This window comes from Phyllostomus hastatus, unplaced genomic scaffold (genome assembly GCF_019186645.2).
Source record: "Phyllostomus hastatus isolate PE091 unplaced genomic scaffold, TTU_PhHast_1.1 phas_contig_80, whole genome shotgun sequence".
In the NCBI taxonomy this organism is placed as follows: domain Eukaryota; kingdom Metazoa; phylum Chordata; class Mammalia; order Chiroptera; family Phyllostomidae; genus Phyllostomus; species Phyllostomus hastatus.
This window is the reverse complement of record NW_025333960.1, coordinates 26,422,600-26,446,521: the sequence shown is the minus strand read 5'-3', so window position 1 is coordinate 26,446,521 and position 23,922 is coordinate 26,422,600. Positions and strand designations below refer to the sequence as shown.

Here is a 23,922-nt window from a genome sequence, read left to right as displayed (position 1 = left end):
CAGGACTGGGCAAAGGGGGAAAGAAGGACTGTGTCTGTTTGTGGGTGTTTTTAAGAGACTTTAGGATTTTTGATGAAGACATTAGGTCACTACTTTAAATTTGTATAGAATTAAATAAACATTTCCTTTCTGTTTCACAAATCTCTGGCATTGAGAGATGTCTTTCCTCTGGCGGTGGACATAACGAACTTGGGGGCTTCTTTCAGTAATAGTATATCGTCCCAAGACCCCCCTTGTTTGTTCTGTAACAGTTTAATGTTTTGGGAAGGCAATTTCATAATAGCTAACACAAATTTAAGTATGCACACACTTTGATGTAACAATTTCTATTGTCTCATTTAACCCCACGTACATTGGGTACAACTGACTAAAAACTCACATAAAAGGAAGATTTTGCATTATTGTTGTACTAGTGAAAAAAGGCAATAACTGAAATGTCTATCAGAGTAGAATTTGTTAAATGAATTAGGGCACATTTTTATAGTGGAATAAAAAAGTGAGACAGATCCTTATATACCTATATGGAAAGTAGTATGGGTTACAGTAAGTTTAAAACCAAGATGTAGAAGAGTATGAACACACTTGTGTGTAAACATATATTTTGTGTATGTATGTATAAATATTTTGTGTATAAATGTGTGTATAACACATTTTATATATGCATACATATTTTATGGAATTATTTACAAAAATCTGTGTATTGGGAAACAAATTGTATATTTGATTTTGCATTCTGCTTCTCCATTTCTATATTTTATTATTAGTAGGACTTCATTATGTAATAAAATGTAAAAATATTTGACGCTTTATAATTGACAATTGAGAAATGAATTAATGTTAAGTGTCCAGCTGAAGACAGGTAGAGAGAGAGGATTAGAGATATGTATGTGAAAGTTGTCAGTTTGCGGGTGACATTGAAATTGCAAAGTGGAGGAAATCACTTAGGGGAGCATGAAGATAAAGACATGAAATTATCTGAACAGACAATTTGCATACTTACATTTGTTTGGGAAAGGAAGAGAAAAGTCAGCAAAACAGCCAGAAAAAAAGTCCTTCAAAGAAGTGGTAGAACCAGTTTGGACCAACGTAATTTACATCAAAGGAAGAATGTTGAGATGAACAGGCTCCAAAACAGTACTGAAGACAGGAGGAAAACAAAAAAAGTGCAACATTCTCCTGATTTCTTCCCCCACAATCTGGCTCTTCCTCTCTCTTTCTTTGCAGCCATATTCTTCTCTAGCACTCATTCAATGCACTGTTTCATTGTAGGCATGCCCTGCATCTACTCCCCTCTTCCCTGTCTGCAGTCTCTCATTGGTCTCATGCAAGAACAACCTGCAAGTGGATCTGTCTAGTCCATGCTCTTTTTATTCTGAACTCTGGACCTCCACATCCAAATCCAAAGCCTGCCTGAAATCTCCTCTTGAAAGTTTCAATTATAGTTCAAATTCAACATGCTGAAAATTTATGTTCTTCCTCTCAGAAAAGGTTCTTTCCCTTTGACCAGGCAATAAGACTGCCCATCTATCCAGTTGTGCAAGACAGACGCCCAAGTGATATTATCAATACATTTTTCCTTACCCTTCTGTTTCCTATCCACCACCACATTCTATTAATATTAAATCTAATACATCTCTTTCAGCTTCATTTCTATTCCTCCATCTGACAACCACTGTCTTTACCAAGTAATTATAGTATCTCACTTTGACTGTTGTTATTAACTTCCAAACAGACCAGCATCTGCTCTGGCCTGTTTCTTACCTGTTTACTATACTAGTGCTAGAAAAAGTATTTCCAAGAGCAAACTTAAGTATAGCATCTCCTTAAAGAAACTTTCAATGGTTTTAGAAAAATGGGAACAAAACTCTGGGTCCTTGTACATCTTCTTTTTTGCAATTATCATAGTTGCAAGTTCATGTGTATTTGTGTTACAGTTACTCTGTCCTCACCACTAGGATGTTATATCCATGAAATAAGAATCATATTTTTTGAAAACTAAAACAGTATTCCTGACACCTGGCACACAATAGTATGCTCAATAAATATTTTTGAATTAATAAATAAGCCCAAGCAATGTGGAGTTTCAAGAAGGAAAGATGTGTGTTTCAAAATTTGTTGTGACATCTAAGATGATGAAGCCTCAAATTCTGAAAGTAGATAATGGTTAGTGAATTCCAGAGACACCTAGAATAATGTGAAAGTGGGTATTGATGAGAATATCCAAAGAGAAAACTATGGAGTTTGCTCTAGAAAGGAGAAAAAAAAGGACTATCTCCCCTAAGTGACTGATTCTGAAGAAATGCAGAGCATAAATGATTAGAAGTCTGAATGAGGTCAAAGATATGTGTGTTAAAAGCAAAAGAATGGGATTTCTGGAAGCAGAGCTGGTTGCTGTCCTAAAACTTTTGTGTTGTAATTTAAATGGTAGAAGCAGAACAATTTCTCAAGGCTTAGGGTGTGGCCATAGGAACTGTCATTTATGACAGTATGATTTGTAGTGTAGATATTATGAACAGGCTTCCTGAGTAATTAAAAGCTCCTTAAAGTTGGGAAATGTCTTCTCTCCTGTGCTTCCCTGGCATTGCTTGGGACCCCATAAATGCCCAACAAATATTTTAAGTTAAATTAAATTAAAGGCCCAGTTTCCAGAAATTCTGCCACCTTAGCTCTCATAACATGTCCATGGAAACTCTTTCATTTTAACTTTTGAGAAATAATTAGTATTAGTTGCATTCAGTTCCTCATCACTTGATCTCAGTGATTTATTTCTTATTTTTTTATTATTGAGGATTTCAAGAACATATTTGTGGTTGTCATCAGTGAGCAGTACATATCTTTTGGCAATTATGACATGGTTACAACGAGAAACCTGGCAACAGGTTTTTAAAACATGTTTCTGTTTCTTGGGAGGGTTTTCTAGCACAAGTAACTGCAAACATCATCAAAGTTCTGTGATATTATCAACCTGGTACTATGAAAAGCTGATGACTAACTTCTGGAACTGCACATGCAAGCAGTCACGTTTATATGTTATGTGTCATAGAATTTTGGACTTGGAATCAATGAGAAGAGCACCCAGTAAAAAATCTGATATATTCAGGGACATTGATTAGAAGTAAACATAAGAGATATGCCCAGTTCTATGAGGAATCCTGTTAATATCATCATCTTTTATTTCGGTTTAATCATGTAAAGTACTAACAACAAGAACTGAATAAAAGATTTTACTATCAGAAATACTTATATTCAGAAATGTTAACTTTGGTGGTAATCAGTGCTTTGCACAATAAAAAAATAATGAAAACCTATTTTTCACAATTCTTCAAATGTCAATTTCTAGGCCTTATTTACACTTGGTAAAGTCACACTTTTAGAGTGTGTGTCCCAGAAAACTACATTGTTAGTAAATGCCTCAAATGCATTGGATGTAATAAAGTTTGTGATCCTTGACATAGAAACTTAGTTAACCAGATTTTATTCCTAAATTGTCTTGGTGACTATATAACAACTATTACAAAATGAGTAGAGACACAGTAATCCTGGGAGTATTGTATTACTTATAAGCTGTTTCTGCCAGTTTCTGACATTTCCAGCAATGGCGAGCAACCTGAATATTTCTATTAATTTGGAGAAATTTCTTGGTAAAGAGGGAAAGGAGCAAGGCCCTACATGTACATCCCTCTTCCTGTCTGTAGTCTCTCCTTGGTCTCATGCAAGAACAGCCTGCAAGTAGATCTATCCAGTCCAGTCCTTTATATTCTGAACTCCAGACCTCTACATCTAAATGTCTACTTGACATCTCTCCTTCCAAATTTCAAAGAAACAGAGAAACAGATCAAATTCTGGGTCTTCTACTGCATGGCCTTGGCTCAACCAATCACTGTCCATGAGTTTCAATTTTCTCATTTGAGAGACAGGGATATCTGTTTAGTAGCAAGGTTTATGGGAACTCAGTGTGGGGCATGAGAAATCACGGTGAATTTGTGGATCTTTGGGCAGTTCAGCAGAGATTAAATGAAGCCTGTGAAGAGAAATGTGAGAAAACCAGAGGGATCAGGAAGAGCCAGGTTGTAAATGACCTCATAGCCGTAAGGAGTCATTTGAGCCTGATGATAATGGTTTTCCAAATCCAAAACACTGTTGTCTCATGGTTTTTATGTTATTAGTGTTACCAAAGCAGTTCCTCTCTTCTCCCCTTCAACAAACAAACAGCTCCATTGAACTCAAGCCTCACTCTGTAAGAATCCTGAAGAAGATGATAGGGACATTGCTCTGAGAAGTCTTGAGAACGTGGAAGGGACACAAATTGTGCTAATCTGCTGGCCAGTGGAGTCATCAGTAACAACTTGCGTCCTCTCAGTGGAGGCTGCCAGGAAGTCAGGGAGCGGTGCACTCACTGGCACTGGGAAGCATCAATAAGTATTACAGAGGATCTGTGACCTGAATACAAGTGAGACATTTATGTTACAGAATAGGCCTGACCTGGGGTGGGGCCAAAATAGTGTTACAGAAACATGCCCCCTCCCACCTGGGGTCCCTCTGTACTAGGTTCGCCTTGCCTGCAGCCTTTAGGAATTATGGCTGTCAATGCCAGAGTTTGGTGAAAAGGAAAGGAACTATTTTTTAAAAAGTTATAGGGACTTAGAGTAATGACTTAATGTCTTTGTTAAAATCCCAAAGTCCCTTAAAATACCCACAGACACACACATTCCTTCCTCTCCCCTTGCCAGTCAGGGGTACCATATCTCAGGGGAAAAAAGAAGTCCATAGCTCAGGTAGTCCTCAGTTCTTCCCAGTAATCTGTGCTTGGCTGGCAGGCCTCCCTCAGTCCCAGCACCATCAGCTGTGTCACTGGGATCTCCAGTTCTTAATCCAAACCTACAGGGTACCTTTCATGGCCCACCAGCAAGAGTCCTTTCACCACTCTCCTTCTTGCAATGTCTGTCCTGCATTCTCCCAAACTGCTAAGAGAAAGCTCTGCATGGTTGCTACATCTTGCTTTCCTGCTTCCTATGTCGAATGGTTAAGGGAGCCCCTCAAACAAGTGGTTAGTCCCCAAAACTGCATGGTTCTGCCCCCTCTGTGTTGTTACCAAACTTGGGTCTTAAATTCTGTCACAAATCTTCCTCTACATCCCTATTTCCACTCCTCCTATAATCGGCTACACCTGTCAGCATTTCCATATTTTCCTAGCTTTTCTGGACTGCCATATGGTAAGTCCAGGCAGGCATGGCCCCATGGCATGGTGCTAACCTTCTCCAAGCTTTCATGCAGACATTGTAACCAGGAAGAGCTGCCTCCCAGTTATGACATGGATTAAAGTTATTCCCATCTCCCTGGCTGAAAGTATGGCCACAGCTACTTAACATATCTGTGAAGCCAGCCAACAGTTATAGATATGTAAAATAACTGTTTTTGCATATCTGCTATGAAGCTGGCTAACTGCTGATATGCAAAATATCTCTCAATGATCCTGTTCCGTGTGTCTCATCCCCCAGTTCAGACTTGTAGGGGTGAGGATATCGTATATTTTATAATTCCTGGACACCCTGAGTTCTGAACCCATTATAAATTCTTCTTTTGAGGGGTGGGCCCTGGCTGTACCCTGTTACATTCATGTTAATAACTAACACTTTTTTTAAATATGCAAATAAAAATGAATTAAGATGTTACATGAATAAAATGAGAAATTTGTACAGAATTCTGTACAAGAAACCGCTAATCTGCTCAAAAGAGTGAGAATTAACTTAACCTAATTTATATTTTAGAAGATCGCCCAGCTCATATGTAGAAAATTATTTGAAGATGATCTGTATGTGTTGCGCGTGGGTCACCGGCTAGCAGTGACCATGGCACACTGTGGATGGCTCGACGATAAACACGCGAGAAAAAACATGCACAGAGACAAACTAGTTTCTGTGGAGAAGTAGGGACGAAATGGCCACCCCTTCTAGTGAGGAGCGCGCTGATCCACCGTCCATACCTGCTTTTATTAGGCTCATTTTGCATAATAACTCAGGTAACGTACAATACTCATTAGGGGAAGTAAGGAACATATAAAACAAAGAACTCTGCCGGTCTATTGAGTTGGGGGGTCAAAGAGCTGTAAGGCTGAGGAACAAACTAGCTTCCTCCTAAGACCCTCCTCATTCAACTAAGAGCATTCTTGGACAAAGAAGGTTTCACAGTAATTTACATGTTCTTTCTTAGGCCCGATCACCCCGGGAAATCCGCACTTCCCAGTACCGAGCTGCACTTCCCTGTCATTGTTGCAGGCTTAGGTGGAGCGCGGGAACTAAAGCCACCGAGAGATAAGGAGATTTTCTTCCGGACGCTGAGAACTCAGACTTTGTCAAAGCCGAGGAGTGAGGGTCCATCACCCCCTTTTGCTGCAGCCCCCCACAAGTCCTTCTTTTGGGGGGCCTCCCAAAAGTGATCGTGCCTGGCTTGGGTTGTTCCCCCGTGGGGAATCTTACCCGTCTTTGGCTAACCGACCAAGCTTTTTTGGGGGTTCAGCAGCAGAAACAGCATTACTGCCAGGGAGATAAGCTTTTTTCTCCTTGCCGGCTCACGGTTCCAAGGGCGTTCCCTTAGCTTTAGCCTAGGCGGGGGTCTCAGCTTCTAATACCAGTCAGGGCGGTTCCCAACATGTATGGAAGTCGAGAGACTATTTTTGAGGCAGTTGTGGCAGGGTGTTGGCAAATGGGGTTGGAAACTCTTAGATGGACTTAGATATATTTTGTTTGTAGGATCAACAGGACTTCATAGATCAAGTTAAGAAATGAGGGAAAGGATGAAGTCCAGGAGAAGTACTTGGTTTCTGGCTTGAACAATGGGTCAATGGGGTCACATTTACTGGTATGAGGGATATTTGTGTGGTAAAATTGTAAGTTAAATTTTGAACACTTGAGAAAGGGCTTGGATGAGGTCTCATAGAGACAGTGTAGAGCATTAAGAAGAAAGGTGTTGGGACCAAATTTTAGGAGAACATCCCTATTTAAAAGTCAAGTAGGTAGAGAACAAATAAAAAAGAATAAGAGAGTGACCAATGTGATGTAAGTAATGTCTTGAGAGGATGGTGTTATAAAAGCCAAGAAAGAAGGTTTTCAAAGAAGAGAGAATAGTTACTTTTTTCCGGATTCTTCCCAGAAGTTACAAAAGACAAAGACAGAAAAGTGAGCTTTGTATTTGGCAATGTATAGGTCTTAGATGAACTTGACAAGGGCCATGCTGACGGACTAATGGGTGAGGGTTGAAGTCTGATGGGACATGAGAAAGGAAAGAAGCATGTGTACATGAATGTTAAGAACTTTGGTGAAACAAATAAATTAAAAGTGAGATATAGTAAGTACAAGAAGGTGTGTTAATGGAAATGCTTCAGGGTGGGGGGAGAGAGAGAAAGAGAAAAGGTAAGGGAAAGAGAAAGAGCAGATATAGCAAAGAAACTACTAGGGGAAGAACAAAGTCCTTGAGCACAAATAGGGATAGTCTTTTTGTATGAGTAGGACAGTAACTCTATTGTAATAGGACAGGGGAGGAAATGGTTACACATGCAGGTGGATGTGTAGGTTTGGCCGACGAAGATGAGTTGATTTGAGACTGATGACTTGTTTTCCCAGAAAACAATAGGATTAGATCACCAACTAGGAATGGAGAGGAAAGAGGAGCTGTGGGAGGTTGGAGGACCAACAAGGTGTGGGATAGTATTTAGTCTGTTAGATTGAGATGGGAAGTCTATCAAAGAATCTATCAGAGAAGTCTATCAGGAAAAGCAGTAGATGTTACTCTATGATTTGAGTTTGGATATTTAAAATGAAGAAGTCAACTCACTTGAATCAGCTGTTTGTGTGTAGACAGAGATGGAGGGTGAAAAATTTGGGATATGTAAGTAGGATAGCAAGGCAAGGAGGTTGAAAGTATTCACGAAGAGGTGACTAGAGTCAGATTCATAAAGCTTGATTAGACAAGGAGGGAAGTGAAACTAACAGTGAGAAAGTGGTGGGAGTCCAAAACAAATGGAAGTTTTGATGAAGAGGAGGAATTGCAACAACTGGAACACTTAAAAAAGGATGAGGAGGAAGTGAAACAGAGGTATTCAAGGTACTGCCATGCTAGTTTATGACCATGGAGAGGTGCAGTAGGGAAAATGGGCATCTGGGATCCAAGAATCTGGGGTTTCAAGCGCCTCACCCATGTGGTCATTTAAGTCACTGTGAATGCCCTCAGGAATTGGAGAAGTCACAGAAGACTTTGGGCCAGAATACGAGTCTTCAGTAAGATTGGGGACATTGGTAAGAAAGAGATCAGTTAATGGCTCTCAGAGAATAGAGAGAGGGGATTATAAGCAGATCACATCTGTCTGGAAAGGGTAAGGTCTTGTGCAAGTTGAAGATGATAATAGTCCAAAAAGTGGCATTGGAGAGCAAAGAAGAGGTGCACCTAATAAAGATGAAAGGGTATCATTTTAAAAGCAAATAAAAAGAAAACCTGTTTTAAAAGAAATAATTTGCTAGTGTAAGCAGAAATAAAAAATAGATTAGCAAAGAGGGAAAGTTAAAAACATAAAGATGTTAAAGCTATCAAATAAAAATTAAAAATGCAAATTATTGACACCTATCATTAAATTATCTGTGTGGGGCTACTCACAACTCTGCGCTGACATTACGAAGCTTCACTCCAGAAAGAAGACTCCTCAGTGAACATGAACAAACAGCAGAAATAGAAGGTGAAAATAAATTTTAACAGTGTGGATATTTAAAAAACTTCTTCCCTTATATGGTCTGCAGATAATAACTAGATTTGATAATCTCTTTTTTTTTGTCCATTGACGCATTTTATTTGCACATATGTATTACATCCCTAGAAAAAGAATCCCAGGATTTTCCCTCCTATGTGTTTTCGTCTTGCTTCTTCATGGTCCATGATGCCCGCTGAGGTTGTCTGTACAATGAAACCAAACTGACAGGATGGAAGCAGGTTGTTCTGCCATTTTTCTAGATCTTTGAGATGCACATCAAATCTGGGGCTGATTACTCCACACTGGTTCAACTTGCTGGTAAAGTTTACAACAATTTTCCCAGCTCTGTGGTCATCAATAATTTCAAATTCGCCAATGTAGCCATGCTTCATCATCACAGTTAGAAACCGGACGATGACTTTGGAGCACGGCCTGATAAGAACCTGGCGTTTGCCTCTCTTTTCAGCATTGTTGATACTCTTGAGAGCATCAGCCAGGACATTCATGCACACCATTATGGCGGCACAGAAAGATGGCGGAAAGAGCTCTAATTTTTCATTATACTCTATTATCCAGCACACCTTGTAATTCAAAAAAGATAATAAAAGCAATATTAGTCATTTTATTGCTGTAAATATAACTCTGTGGAAATTACAAACCAACTTAAAACATCCAACAGATGACCAATCAAGAAACAGCACTCAAATAATCCATGAACGTTTATTTTGAAACTTGAAGTAAAGCCCATTGTTTGAAGCATTACCAAACATGACTGTTAGAATTTAAAAGTGCTTGTAAAATAGCAAAAGAAAGGTAAGTTAGGCTAAGTACAGCTTGGTGACAAGGAATTTAGTAATTCTAACATAAGTAAATGGTGAGACTGTAGGCAAAAAAACCCCAGATTACTGTTTTAAAATTATTTGATGGATAATAGGTTGATTTATTCATATTTTTGTCCTAACAGATTGAATAATCTGGAGCTGGAAGACAGATTCTATTGCATGGCTACTAATATTCTGTGTGGACTAGTGGATTCCAGAGCAATGTTAAGCAGGTCTTAACAATACTTAAAATCTCAAAAAAGGTTGGAATTTATTAAATAAGCATGGGAAAATATGGCAATACTTTTAAACTTTGTTTTGGGCTTCTAATGCCTTTCCCAGGTAGCTGTGGCCATTTTAGCCAATGATAATAACATTTCCTACTTTAAACTCTTACTGAAGTCCGAGTGTGTCATATATGTCACAGCCCAGCTGACACTCGTGTGTTGATACAAATCTGGAAATAAATTTTGTACACAATTTAAAATGTCCAGTGAAAGAGAATATGTAACTTTTGAAAATATATAATTAAAATTTTCTCAGAACATTACATTGAATGAAGATTATGAGGCTAAAATCTTTATACATGAAGAGAAGACAGATGTTCTGATGAAGGCCTACATGTAACCCTAACTATATACATTTATTTTGTTAGTTTTTCAGTGCAAATTTAGTTTGATCAGGCAACATAGAAATTAAAAACATGTAGCATATATATATATATCTAAAATTCAGTATAAAATTAGCTTAAGTTGCTGGTTTGGTTGATATTACATAATAAAATAAGTATTAATAATGCATTAATTTTTGCCCCCAACTTCTGCTTTAGAAGTTAGGTGCTTTGTAAACTCTAAACACTGTTTCAAACTTTGTATATATAACATTTAAGCTATTATTCTTTTCTTTTATTGAGAAAAGTGATCAGGGATTCAGTTTGCAATGTGGATTTGAATGGTAACTATTCACATATTAAATAGCTTGTATTTCTTTTATTAGGTGTATGAAAAAATCTTAGGTCTATGAATTAGAGTAAAACATCAAAAGGGAAGAATTAAATTTTCTCAAAAAGTTGTTCATTGAAAAATAATATGCCTTCAAATGACTGTTAAAATGGCTGATGTCTTAAAGGTAATACCAAAAAATAGGAATAAAAACTTAGAATATCAATGTGTAATCCTAAAGAAAAAAAACTCAAAACAAAAAACAATTTGAATTGAAAATATTTACTCAGAAAAATTGATAATAATTCTGCTATTTCTTCTTGTATGTTCCATAGTTTTATGTAACTTATGGATCTTAATATCAACAGTTATTAAAGGAGGTCGCTCTGGCAATGGATTGACAACCTAAAAAGCATATCTAGAAGATACCAGGAGTCTCAAGAAAACTTTTGATGCAATGTCATATAAAAGTGATAAGATCCTTGTGGTCAGATATCACTACCTTTACCTAATTCAATAGTATTTAATTAATAATGATGTTATTTTGTTGAACTCTTGGACATGATAATACTAAAATATATCTCAATAAATACTCTGACTTTATTTCTGGAAAAAGTACTCATCACTAATGGAAGCCCCAAATGGAAGAAAGAAGTAAAAGAAAGACTTCCTGTGAATGACTTTATTTACACCTCTGTATTTTGGTATATTACAGAATATTATAATTTTATGTAGGCTACAGAGTTAAAAATAAGATGTATATATTGTGGCTTTGAAAATATTGACATCTTCTGCTATAACATAGAGCAAAGCAGTTGAGGGTAAAATAATTCATCCCCCAGCCCCCTTTGACAAGTGTTGGAAGTTGAATATTCTTTGATCTTTAGGACTCTGGGAAATTTGAGTAATTGGGAGTAATAACCCTTAGAAGATTTTATCATATACAGTTTTATTTTAGCGAAACTCATAATAACACTGAGTTTAGAAAAGAGAAAGATAATTCCTCTACCATGCAACAGTAAATGTACCTCTCACTAAGAATGCTTTGCTTCTATTTACAGGCATTTAATCAAGCAATACTACAGAGAAAACTCATAGAAATGACATCTTATAAACAGTACATTACTAAATTTTGAAGCTAGAAAAATATATCATAGGATACAAATTTGGAATCTGTAAATGGAGCAGGTATAAGCCAAGAGAGCATTGACAAATCAAATCAGGAATGCAGAATTTATGCGAGTGAGAAAATTCAGTTGGGAAGGGAGAAAATAAGGAAATGTCGTTGTCCAGTGTAATTTCATAACACAATTTCATCAACTCTGTTAAAAGTTCCTAGTTAATCTCTTTAAAATAGCAGCAGAGGGTTGTTTTTAAAAAGTGCTAAACTCAATTGAAACTAATAGTACTGTATTATTTACTGAACAATTTTAGGTTTCCCCATTAAACATTATACATGTGGTAAAAGTTGTATTTCATTCCACTTAAAATTTCCCCAAAGCTTAACCATATAGCTCAGCTTAAGCAAGTCATTTGAACTTAGAAGATATGAAATAATGAAGCTGAATATATGTGAGTAACACTAAAAACACAGCCTGAAAGTACAATGCTGTTCCCATCTGCTTCCTTGGAAGGTCATCTACCACTGGTGAGGACGACCATGTCAGTTGTTACTTGCTTCAATGTGAAAAGTACACTTGGCAGGTTTTCCCTTTACCAAGTCAGAGCCACAGTGAAAAGGGAAAATGAGTGTGATATCCTGCAACCTTGCCAGTAGGCAATGCAATTGATATAGCCTCTCCACTGAACACAAACTAGAAGCAGGCAAGTCTTGACTCCAGAAAAATTTTAGCTGCAGCCCTATCTCAAGTTTCAGGCTCAGACATTGCCAGTGTACCCCAAAGGACCTCATACTTTTGCCACACTCCTATGCAACATCCCTCCCCAAAACTTTTTCTAATTTGCGGTTTATTTTACCTAGTGTGATTGCTAAGGTAGCAGTGCTCCGTGGCTTGTAGATTTGGCTATGTAACCAAATTCTTTCTTCTTTAGTGGTTAACTCTGGTCTGGATATGTGGTTGGATTTTTATTTATATTACCTGTGAAATTGACAGGGCATTTAGCCCAAATTTCAAATTCATCACACATACATGAATACATATGGCGTGTTTAGTTCTTTTCAATTGTTGCCTGAACTACATGACAAATCAAAAAAGAGCAAGAGAATTATTTATGTAAGTTTCCATTATAAGGCCTGTGCACATGACTGGGTTTTATTTCTTCCATGTGCTAGAGATGCACTGCAGGCCACACAGAAGTGAAGAAAACCCCGAATCAAGTTCTACTTCCCTGTCATGGCTCCATTAGTATTAACATAACAAAAAAGTTTACAAATGCTATGGAGAGCTCTTGCCCAGCAGCACCTATTTTTCTTACTGTTTTCACCTATTTTTCACCTATTTTTCTCACTGTGGTTTCGCACCTTGCTCCACAACTCCGTAGCATCTTAAATGACATTGTTAGGTCTCTGGTGGTGGGAACTGAACCTAAATCACAACTGCTGAGAAAAAGTGTGCCGGGATCCTGGCTACTTAGCATATTGTACTGTACTGTACTTTGTGATTCGACTTCGGGCTGTGCTAGGGGAGGCAGATCCAAGGGTCTGGCCAAATTGATGGTCAGAGGAGCTCCTCATGTGGCCAATGGTGGCTGTCCTCCCCATGCTGCTACTCAGGCCCCCACCTCCTTCCAGCCTACTCAGCATGATGCCACCACCACTTATTCCAGCTTCACTGCCAACAAAGCCACTGCTGACTGTGCCACTGCCTCCAACTATCCCGGCTGGGCCACTAATTCCAGTTACACCAGAGCCAGAAACAACCCTCTCTGTCACAATCACGTTGTGGGCATTTGATAAGTCAGGGATGCATACCCAAAGTGCCCACCATGCCAGAAGTGGGTCGGATTACTCTTTCTGTCACTACCACATTTGAAGACTCTCTAGGGTCAGGGATGGTCAAAGTGGTGGGTAGACTTGAACTTGGTGCTATTACCCTTTCTGTCACTATAATGTTGGAGCCATCTCTCAAGTCAGGCATCTCTAACATTCCATGGAAATCAGCACCAGAGATCGGGCCGACCACCCTCTCTGTCACCACCACGTTTGAGGCATGTCGGTTATCATGAATGTGGACAGAGGGCTTCAGAGTGCCAGAGGTGGCATAAGACTCTGTCACAGTGACATTACCATAGCCCAGAGGATCAGGAATAGGCATAGGATGCTGTACACCAGGTCCCGAGGGGTAGGTGCTTTCAGAAATGACTGTGGTAGTGCCGTAGCGTGGGGAGGTGGGAGGAGGCCCGCTAGCAAGGGGCTCTGTTTCTTGTGGAGAGTAAATGGGTCCAGTGCTCTCAGGTGGCCATGAGGGATCAAGGTCTGGATATGGTTCCACACTTTTTCCCAGGGTGATATCTGCCAGCTTCTTAAATTTAGGCCCCAGCGTATCCAAGAAATTATCATCCAGCTCTTCTCCAATGAAGCTACAGCAACCCACAGAGCCAGCGGGGGAACCTACACCTTCATTATCATATATGAGCAAACAGTCATTGGATGGGCGTCCTTCTTCTTCATCTGCATAAGCATATGCTTTCTAAGTTGGTAGAAGAAAGAGAAAAGAAAATCATGAATACATAATTAACAGTAATGGAAGTCCTTATCATTAATTTTTTATAGGGCAGTATCAAAGGAAAAAAGAAAAAATTCTAACATCTCCTAGAGATATTCTAAAAATCATGTAACTGTGCAAAAACATTGCTTAGAAATTATTTAACTGTCATTCTAACAATATATTTTAAATTAGAAAAATTTTTAGATAGACTTTATAATAGTGTACTTTGGCCACAAAGGTACACACAAAAAAATCACATGAATTATTTTGTAACCAAGTTAGAAGGAGGTACTTAAAAATGCTGAATTTGAAGTTCACCAAATTGTGTGTTGTTTTGGTTTATTTATAAAAAGTAGGTGATTTTAATTCATTCAGGATTGTGCTTTCCTTTCCTCACTGGGCAGTTATGATGAATCTGGGAAATTTTTTTCAGTGTGGTTCTTTCAGCAAAACAGCAGAAAAATTTAACTCTGGATCTATGCAATTTTTGGATTCAAAACTGAAGGTGGCCAATGACAACTTTTACAACTAGAGTCTCCTTCAATTCAACATGCAAGCCCACAGACATGTGTACTTTTAGTCCATCTTTGGTGTTCGTGCTAATGGACTGCAAACTTTCAGGTTAAGTATCAGAAATGCATTTATTAGAAAAACAACTCATTGAGCCATTTCATTCACAAATAGTTTTTGAGCCCTCACCATTTGCAATAAATTCCATTAGGATCTTAGCAATGAGGTAATGAACACAAGTAGATAAAGTCCTTTCCTGGCAGGGCTCACGTCTGAGTAGGATGAGGCAGACAACACAGAAACACGTTTGTCAGGAGGTGGTGAGAGCAGGGTACAGGGACAGAAAGTGATGGGGGCTGCTCTTTCAGGTAGAATGGTCAGGGATGGCATCTCCAGAAGTGATGTTTGATCGGAGATTAGAATCACAGGATGGTGAGTAAAGCAGATAGAATGATCTGGGCAGAAGGAGCTGTAAGTGTAGAAGCTGGGAGGCAGAATTGTACTTTTCATGAAAATATATTAATTTGTTGGGACCCGAATAGGTAGCATTCCTATGGATTTCAGCAACAGACCTCTTATTATTATCCACTGGGATTTGAAAGGCTTTTACTAGTCTCTTATTTCAAAATATCAGCCACCATCTAGGAATTTTAGGTCAGGCTGTAGAAGGACATATGTGTATCAGAGAGAGTAAATTCCTTAAAGCTTAAGTATCACATGGCACGTAACAACGGGCTATTCTGTCCCTGAGGATGGCAAAATTGATTCTTACAGGTCCTTAGAATGTTCTGGAATTGTACTACAGCTCTTGAACACACTCTTATGGAATGTTTATTTTGTGCCTTGAATTGAACTAGGTTATGGCAACATAATATGGAGAACAAGTATTTGAGGCACCAAAACATATGGTACCAACAGGTTTTAGAAATGGTGTGTTTTACAAAATGTATAAACAAAGAATAGAGGGTCCCTGATGTACAATGTATTGATTTAACAATTATTTGATTTATGATGGTGTAAAAGTGATGTGCATTCAGTAGATATGGGCTAGGCTAAGCTTGGATGTTTGGTAGGTTAGGCGTATTAAATGCATTTTCAATTCACATCTTTTCATCTAATGATGGGATTAATGGGACATGACCCAATTCTAAGCTGAGGAGAATGTGTACTACAGAAGTACAGATAAGGAAACACCAATCCTATTTTGGATGATATGGTTAATAATAAAACTTCACAGGCAATGATGTTTGAAACAGTATCTTGAAAGATGGGTAGGAATTTATGAGAGTGAGGACCAGATGAAAGCATTCTAGTATATGTACAGCACAAGCAAAGACATGGAGGGCAATAGACTGGTGTAACTAAGGCAAGGCACTTGGCAAGTGCAATTAATAATAAGGGGTATTTGGGGATGAGAGGACAGGGGTCAGTTTGTGAATAAGCTTATTTGCCATGTTGGACTTCATGCCATAGAGAAAACACAGCTGGGGGTCATTGGCTGTTTTTAAGTTGGGGTGGGGGGGAGGTTAACAGGCCTCAGAGTTTTAGCTTTATTATTTAGCAGCACTATGCATCTCCAGGCATAACGACTCAAGGCTGGAAGCCCAGCTAGAAAATGCCTGCCAAAGCCCCATAGGGAAATAGTGGGAGCCTGGGGCACAGCAGTGGGTCTGGGATGGACAGGAAGGCATGGGGGCCAGAGCCCTTACCTGACAGAAGTAACTTTCCATGAAGTCCATATTCAGACCTCCTTCTCTACATTCCCTCATAGAATTTCTTTTTAATGTTCCAGAATATTCTTGACATGTCTCACGTGCTCCTGGTGTTTTAACTGCATCAGTTAGTTCAAATCCTGTTGTTCTTTCTTCTCCTCCCATATCTTGCATTTCTTTGCCACAGTATTCATTTGTGTAAACCCCTGAAAGTATAAATCAAATTAAATTTACTTCATATAGGGTATTATAGACTGAACATCAGTAACTTACTTTAATGGATGGTTCCTTCATTTAAGTATGCTTTTGTGAGGAAGGAAAAATTGAAGGTGAAATTTAAATATGGGAATAATAAATACGATATTGAGTTCAAAATAATGTTATCAATTAACTTGTTAATTATTATCATTCATTATTTGTTGGTAACTATATGTTGACTAGAAGAGAGGGGCTACATAGAGGTAACAAAAACCTAGGCTTTAGAGATTATTTTATTTATTTATTTTTAACTGTCCTTTAATGATATTTTACTAATTATGCTATTACAGTTGTTCCAATTTTTCCTTCTTTACTCTGCTCCACCCAGTAACCTCACTCCTTCAGGCAATCCCCACACCATTGTTCATGTCCATGGGTCTTGCATATAAGTTCTTTGGCTACTCCATTTCCTATACTGAACATCCCCATGGCTATTCTGTAATTACCTATTTGTACTTCTTAATCCCCTCACCTCTTCACCCATTCTCCCCCTACCCTATCCCATCTGGAAACCTTCTGGTAACTTCTTTTCTCTTGCTTTTAAGAGTCTCTTCATCTTCAATCTTAGACCTTTTAATAATGATGTGTCTTGGAGTGGGCCTCTTTGCATCCATCATAATTGCAACTCTCTGCACTTCCTGGACCTGCATGTCTATTTCCTTCACCAAATTAAGGAAGTTTTCCTTCACTGCTTTTCAGATAGATTTCTAATTTATTGCTCTTTCTTTTCACCTTCTGTTACCCCCATGAGATGAATGTTGGAACTTTTCCAGTTGTTCCAGAGGCTGTTTATATTACTCTCATTTTGGGGGGTTCTTTATCCTTGTTGTTCCATATGGTTGTTTTTTGCTTCCTTATGTTCTAAGTCATTGAGTTAATTCTCAGCTTCATCTATTCTACTGTTGTTTTCCTGTAAATTATTCTGTATTTCAATTAGTGTATCCTTCATTTCTGACTAGATCTTTTTTATGGTTCTGAGGTCCTCACTAAGTTCATTGAGTATCCTTATAAACAGTGTTTTGAACTGTGCATCTGAGAGATTGCTTATTTCCATTCCATTTAGCTGTTTTTCTGGAGTTTTGGTCTGTCCTTCCATTTGGGCCATGTTTCTTTGTCTCCTTGTTTTGGCAGCCTCCTTATATCTGTTTCTATGTGTTAAATGGAGTTGCTATGACTTCCTCCATTTGTAGCATGACCTAATGCAGTAGGTGTCCTGTAGGGTACAGTAGCACAACCTCCCCTATCACCCAAGGAGGGTACTCAAGGTGTGTCCTTTCTGTGGGCTGAGTACACCCTCCTCTTATAGTTGAGCTTTGGTTGCCATTGGCAGATCAATGGCAGGGATTTAACTAGGCCAGTCAGCTGCAAGGACTGGCTGTGACCACTGACCACCAACCTCCACCCTCCATGGAGGATTAGCTGTGCAGGGTTAGGGTGGTGATGTTCTGATGTGGTAGCCATCCACTGGGTGTGCAGGCCCTAGGTTTTCCTGGGTGGTATAGACCAATGTCAGCCCCCACCTGTGTTTTGCCTGGGGCTGTCCTCTTGATCTATAAAGCAATCCGAGATGGTTGCTACTTTTGCTGGGCTTGGAGATTCCCATGCAAAGCCAAGCTATAAATCTAAGTTGACTGCTGCTAGGGCCATACCTGGGGCCACTTAGCAAGAGGTATGGGAGCTCAGGGCAGGGCATGCTGGCTGTTGCTTGTTTGAAAGGATTTAGGAAGTTGTGAAGCATGAACCAACAAGAGCCATTCATACAGAAAAGCCACTATTAATAACTATAAGTTGAATGGGGGGACAAAGCCTCAGGGGACTTCCAGGGTGGGGCAAACAGTATTGGCCAGGTAATAGAGTATCAGATATGGCACCTCCCTGCTGGCTTTATTGGGGTAGTGTTCAGGAAAGGGACAATAACCTCTGCTTGCCTTTTTCTCTGGGAGAAAGCTGTACACCAGCTCTCACCTTGATGCCAGACACTTTAGTTCCTTCCTGTATGCCACTGGTATTTTTCAAGCTGCTACTCCAGTACTGGAGCTCAGAGGGGGTGAGTGTGAGTAAGTACATGTGTAGGTTCTTTAGGAGAAATAGATGTAAGGACAGGCACGTCCAGTTTTTGAGTAAGGTCCAATTCTACAAGTTACAAACATGCTGTGCTTCTTGCACTTTAGAGTTCAAAGAAGAAAAGTCATGATCACAAGCTTGTTGAAAACTGAGAGGAGAATAAGAGAATCAATAATATTTACCTTGAAACAAGGAAATATGGTACAACTCTTTTCAAAAGTATAAGAAGTTTTTAAAATTTAATGGTTTTTTTTATGAGATTGGTATTTATTCATTTATTGTGAAAATCTAACTGTCCTCTGGTGTTGGCCTGTCAACTGGTCCAGACCCCTGTTGCAAAGTAGGCTGCACTGATAGTTTTACCCACGCGTGGGAGAGACTTGACCACATGCCCACAACATCAGATGAGAGCATTAAAAGATTTTGAAATTGTTTCACCCACTTATTTTCATTTCATAACAGGGACAAAGCTCTTTAGGTGAAGATTTATGGTGATGCTGAGAATGGATGCAGTATTTAATTCTATCATGATAGCAGCTGAAGTCAGAGTGATTTTGAGCCATTCATGAACTGTAGAGGTAGATGCTCGTCTCAATAAATGAGCACAGATCTATTTTAATGGTGTTACACATTATTTCTAATCAGTGTTTGTGGGTGTAGATTTTAGTCTCAGTAAATAAGCACAGATTTATTTGAATTGGGTTGAACTTTAATTCTAATTCATATTTTGGGGGTAAATAAGATTTGCTCTATTGAACAACAACAGAGAATCAGTAATATTTACCTTGAAAAAGGAAAGATGATACAACTCTTTTCAAAGGTATAGGAAGTTTTTAAAAGTTAATTGTTCTTTTTATGAGAGTGGTAGTTATCCATTTACTGTGAATATCTAATTGTCCCCTGGTGTTGGCCTGTCAATTGGTCCAGACCACTGTTGTAAAGCAGGCTACACTGAAAGTTTTACCCATGCCCAGGGAGAGACTCTACCACCTGCCCACAACCTCAGAGGAGAGCTTTAAAAGATTTTGATAGTGTTTCATCCACTTACTTTCATTTTGATAAGAGGGACAAAGCTCTTTAGGTCAACATTTTGGTGATGCTGAGAATGTATGCAGTATTTAATTCTGACATAATAGTAGCTGAGGTCAGAGTGATTTTGAACCATTCATGAATTGTGGAGGTAGATGCCAGGCTCAATAAATGAGTGCAGATCTATTAAATGGTGCTGCACATTAATTCTAATCAATAATTTTGGGGAGTAGATTTAATGTCAATAAATAAGCACAGATTTATGTTAATTGGGATGTACTTTAATTCATATGTTTGCAGTACATAAGATTTACTCTTTTGAACAAAAAGAAACAATATTGACCTTGTGCTTACAATTTAGTTATTCCTTCCTATTTATAGACATCTTAATCAGGTCACTAAGTACTCTTTAATGATTGGGAATGATTTATAAAATTCAGCAAGTACGAATAATACTGTAGAATTTCCATCATCATCTAATTTGCAAATCATTCATTTAAAAAGAAATATAAATAAAATAATTGAAAAATAGTGAAGTATGCTAAGAGAAAACATAATTACTGCTGAATCATTTAGTTATTGAAATAAAAAAATAAATTATTACCTGAAGTGTCCACACATTCGATCATATTTGCATTATCCAGTGGTACAGGGATAGTGGTCAAATTCTAAAAGACAAGAAACAACATTTTCTCATTTGTAATGATTTTTCTATCTCTAGTTATACCTTGGGTTAGTTGTCAAATTAACTCAGATTTCCTGAATGAATACTACTTAGAAACCTTTTGAAACCCATTTAAAACAGGAACCTCTTTCAGAAAGCCTCCCCTGATTACTTCCACTGAATTATGATGCACCTGTGATCCCTCTCCATTTTCCCCATTGGCTAGCCTAGAGCAGAGAACAGCATAGAATGGGGTGACCACCCATATCTGGTTTCATGAACACAAGGCTGAGTTTAGGAGTCGACCCTAGTCTGTTTCTTACAGATCTGCACTCACCATCAGCTGGGGCTCTGGTCCTTCTACTGCCCATGAATGAATGGCTCCATCCACACATTCAGGAGGAATGGGCTCAAATCCAGCTCCCGCACTGGGGGCACCTCCACAATCACAGCAGATCAGCAAAAATGGGACCACTGGTGGTGAGAGGGTGGGAATATTGAAATTGGCTGTGGGGCCATATTAAAATAAAACAACTTGCTTTTTGTGATTAAATTTGAATCCCTCGTATAACCCCATTTGGTCCTAAAATTATTATGAAGGTGTCAGAAAATAAGCTGAGTAATGGTGAGATGTCAAAATCAATGTGAACTTCAGTATACTATATTACAATCAAGTTTCATTTGTTATTTGGGATTCAGATTGCAAATAGTATGATACTATTGAAACAGATGCGCCTTCCCCCATCATTACTCAGGAAAATAGTAAACAGAGAAAAAGAAAGCTGGGAAGGCCAGTCCAGAGGTTTGATTTTTTGTGTTCCCTCTTCCCTGTCTTTAGTTTTGTCCTTTCACACATGCTTGACCTTTTATTTCAAAAGTAACCCCTTCTTTAGGCTTTCAGCCATTATCCTCTCTGAGGCTATTATTTGCCCCTAGCCAGATATCTTTTCTTGAACTTACTCGTGCAAAGACAAAGGACATTACACTGCTTAGCTATGTCTCTTTCTATTAACCAACTGGATTTGTCTTATCTACATAAGTTTCTATCCCAGGGCGTTTTACATAATATGATCTAAAATAATGATTTGGAATGAATAGGTATATGAAGGAAAGGATGTGCAAATTTTATTAGAGATGCATAAAGAGTAAAAGAAAAAGAAGAAAGCAAGGTAGGCAGGGAGGAACACAGTAAGGAGAGTAATAAGATGGAGGGAAATGCTGGGCAAGCCTGGGTTCCTGAGAAGAAGAGAAAGTGTCTACACCCTTCTTGTTCCCTGCCTGTCATTACCCTCCACACCCAGAGGACACTGTGCTGTGCCCCAAATGTATTCATAGGGAAAAGCCTTCAGTGAGATTGTAATGCCCAGACAAGAGGGCAGCTCTGATTAAAAGTGATGGTAGAAAGGTGACTACAGTCAACTCTGGGCTGCCTGCACACTGACAGCTGAGCTCCTGGCTGCTGGGCCCCTCCAGGCTCCCTGCTCACAGGGCCACTGATGGTGGGAGCAGAGGTGGCCCTGAGACTCCCAGCAGGGGCTGCACATTCATCTGCTGGGGTACAGACATTTGTGTTTTAAAATGGAAAAGCATCTCTCAAATCATCGTTCATTTCAGACAGTAAGATGAAAGCGCCACTCACACCATCACATGATTATCCTTCTGAAACAGAAGTAGCCTCAGCAGCTCTTTCTAGGTGGGAACCTGGGCTGGGCCTGGTGAAGGGAGTGAAAAACTCACACAGCTCCCTGCCACTCTGAGTTTCCTGCCCCTGAATTCTGACTCCTTTAGGGGGTTCTGATTCAGGTTTAATGACTTCACGCTGTTGACTCTCTTAAGCCAAAGGGAAAGCTGTTGTTCTCTCCACTCCCCTCTCCCAAAATATTCTTATATACCAAACAGTTTTTACTGTTTTCTTAACCTGGGATTTCTATGGTATGTCTCTGGATAAAAACAGGGGTACTTTGCTAGCCTTGTTTTCATTTGTAACTATTTTGTATATTTTTGCTGTTTTAAATGTCAAGGTTACTTCTGAATCCTAAACACATAATATGTTTAAAATGTGCATGTAAAATGATTTATCATCTATGGTGTTTAGGAAAATATATTTGTTGTATGTAAATTATTGTTAATGTATTTAACTCAGTGGAGTTAAGTCTGAAGGTCATTTAGTGGTCCATTAGTGGTCATTTTTTTTAGTGTAATAGTGTAATATAATATACACATTTTATTGAGAGAGAAAGAGAAAGAGAAAAAAAGGGGACAAATAATTCCTGGTGTTTTGCTTCCTTGAAAATATGCCAGGCTTAGAGATAGCTTGAATCTAGAGCTATTTGACTCTAAAGCACGTATATAATTTATAAATCTTTCGTTATCTACATTACTTAGATGTTGTCACCAATATAAAAAGTAAACTCAAAGTTAACATTATATATTTTTGCAGTGGAAAGAATCAGCATCTGGTAAAAATTTAATTTGAAAATTATTTAATTTCAAAGTTTTAAAGTTTTGATGGATAATTTGTTCGCAAATGGGAACAAATTAGAGAATTATGTCTTCTCATATAAATATATACATATATATTCTATGATTTTATTTATGTATTTTTAGAGAGAGGGGAAGGGAAGGAGGAGGAGAGAAACATGTGAGAGAAACATGGATTGGTTGCCTCTCGCACACCCCCACTGGGAACCTGGCCAGCAACCCAGGCATGTGCTGACTGGAAATCGAACCAGCAACCTTACAATTCACAGACTGGCACTCAATCCACTGAGCCACACCAGCAAGGGCTTTTCACGTATGTTTTATGTTACATTCTGCAAATTTGCTAGGATTTTCCTGCCTTGGTTTATTTTGATAAGAATGTTTTTTTTTTTTGTTTTTTTTTCTCCTTTAGAAGAGCTTTCCATGGTCATTTTGGTTTCTCATGAAGGAATAAGAATGAAATCTCATTACCTCACATATGAATATCTTGTTTCTTAAAATTAATTTCACTTGTGGAAAAATACTTTCAACTTTAACTTCTGCTATCAGCATGTCCATAGTATTTTTCATTTAGATAAATTCAATTTTGATCAAAAATTTAAAAAGATGAATGTTATTTAAAATAGGAGCAAATCCAGTTTACTAATACGTAAATTTAGTCTGATCTATTGTATAGCTGTTTATGTTTAAAAGAAATGAAGATAGAAAAGATATGTCATTTATGGACTTGTTAGATTTCATATTTTATGTGTATGTTTTAATTAAATAATGCCTGAGGTGTCCTCTGACACCAATGTTTTATGGTTCTATATTAGAAAAATGGCAAAGTTTACATTACTTTAGTAGTAATGTGCAGATACCAACCTACTTACTTCAGAGCTGCCCTTCTCATTCCCCAGAGACTGTAGGGCCAGCTCATCTCCACTCTAATGTCTACCATCATCTGAGGCAATCTTGAAGACCATTTAGAGAATCCATTGGATCCTACACCCTCATGGTTAGATATTTGCCTAGGTCTCTCTAGTGCCCGTAAATAT

General features: G+C 38.4%; 1 protein-coding gene and 1 pseudogene across 1 annotated transcript; both read right to left on the bottom strand.

The window, feature by feature from the left end:
• Positions 1-8,810: 8,810 nt before the first annotated feature.
• Positions 8,811-9,278, bottom strand: LOC123826240 (40S ribosomal protein S15a-like). Its single transcript, XM_045850219.1, has one exon. The coding sequence runs from the start codon at positions 9,250-9,252 to the stop codon at positions 8,860-8,862; it is 393 nt and encodes a 130-aa protein (XP_045706175.1). The 5' UTR covers positions 9,253-9,278; the 3' UTR covers positions 8,811-8,859.
• Positions 9,279-10,914: 1,636 nt separating this feature from the next.
• LOC123826392 overlaps positions 10,915-23,922 on the bottom strand; it is a 38,835-nt pseudogene continuing 25,827 nt past the window's right edge.

Excerpts from the sequence above, each read along its gene's own strand:
- LOC123826240 (XM_045850219.1), bottom strand. The coding sequence starts at position 9,252 with ATGGTGTGCATGAATGTCCTGGCTGATGCTCTCAAGAGTATCAACAAT.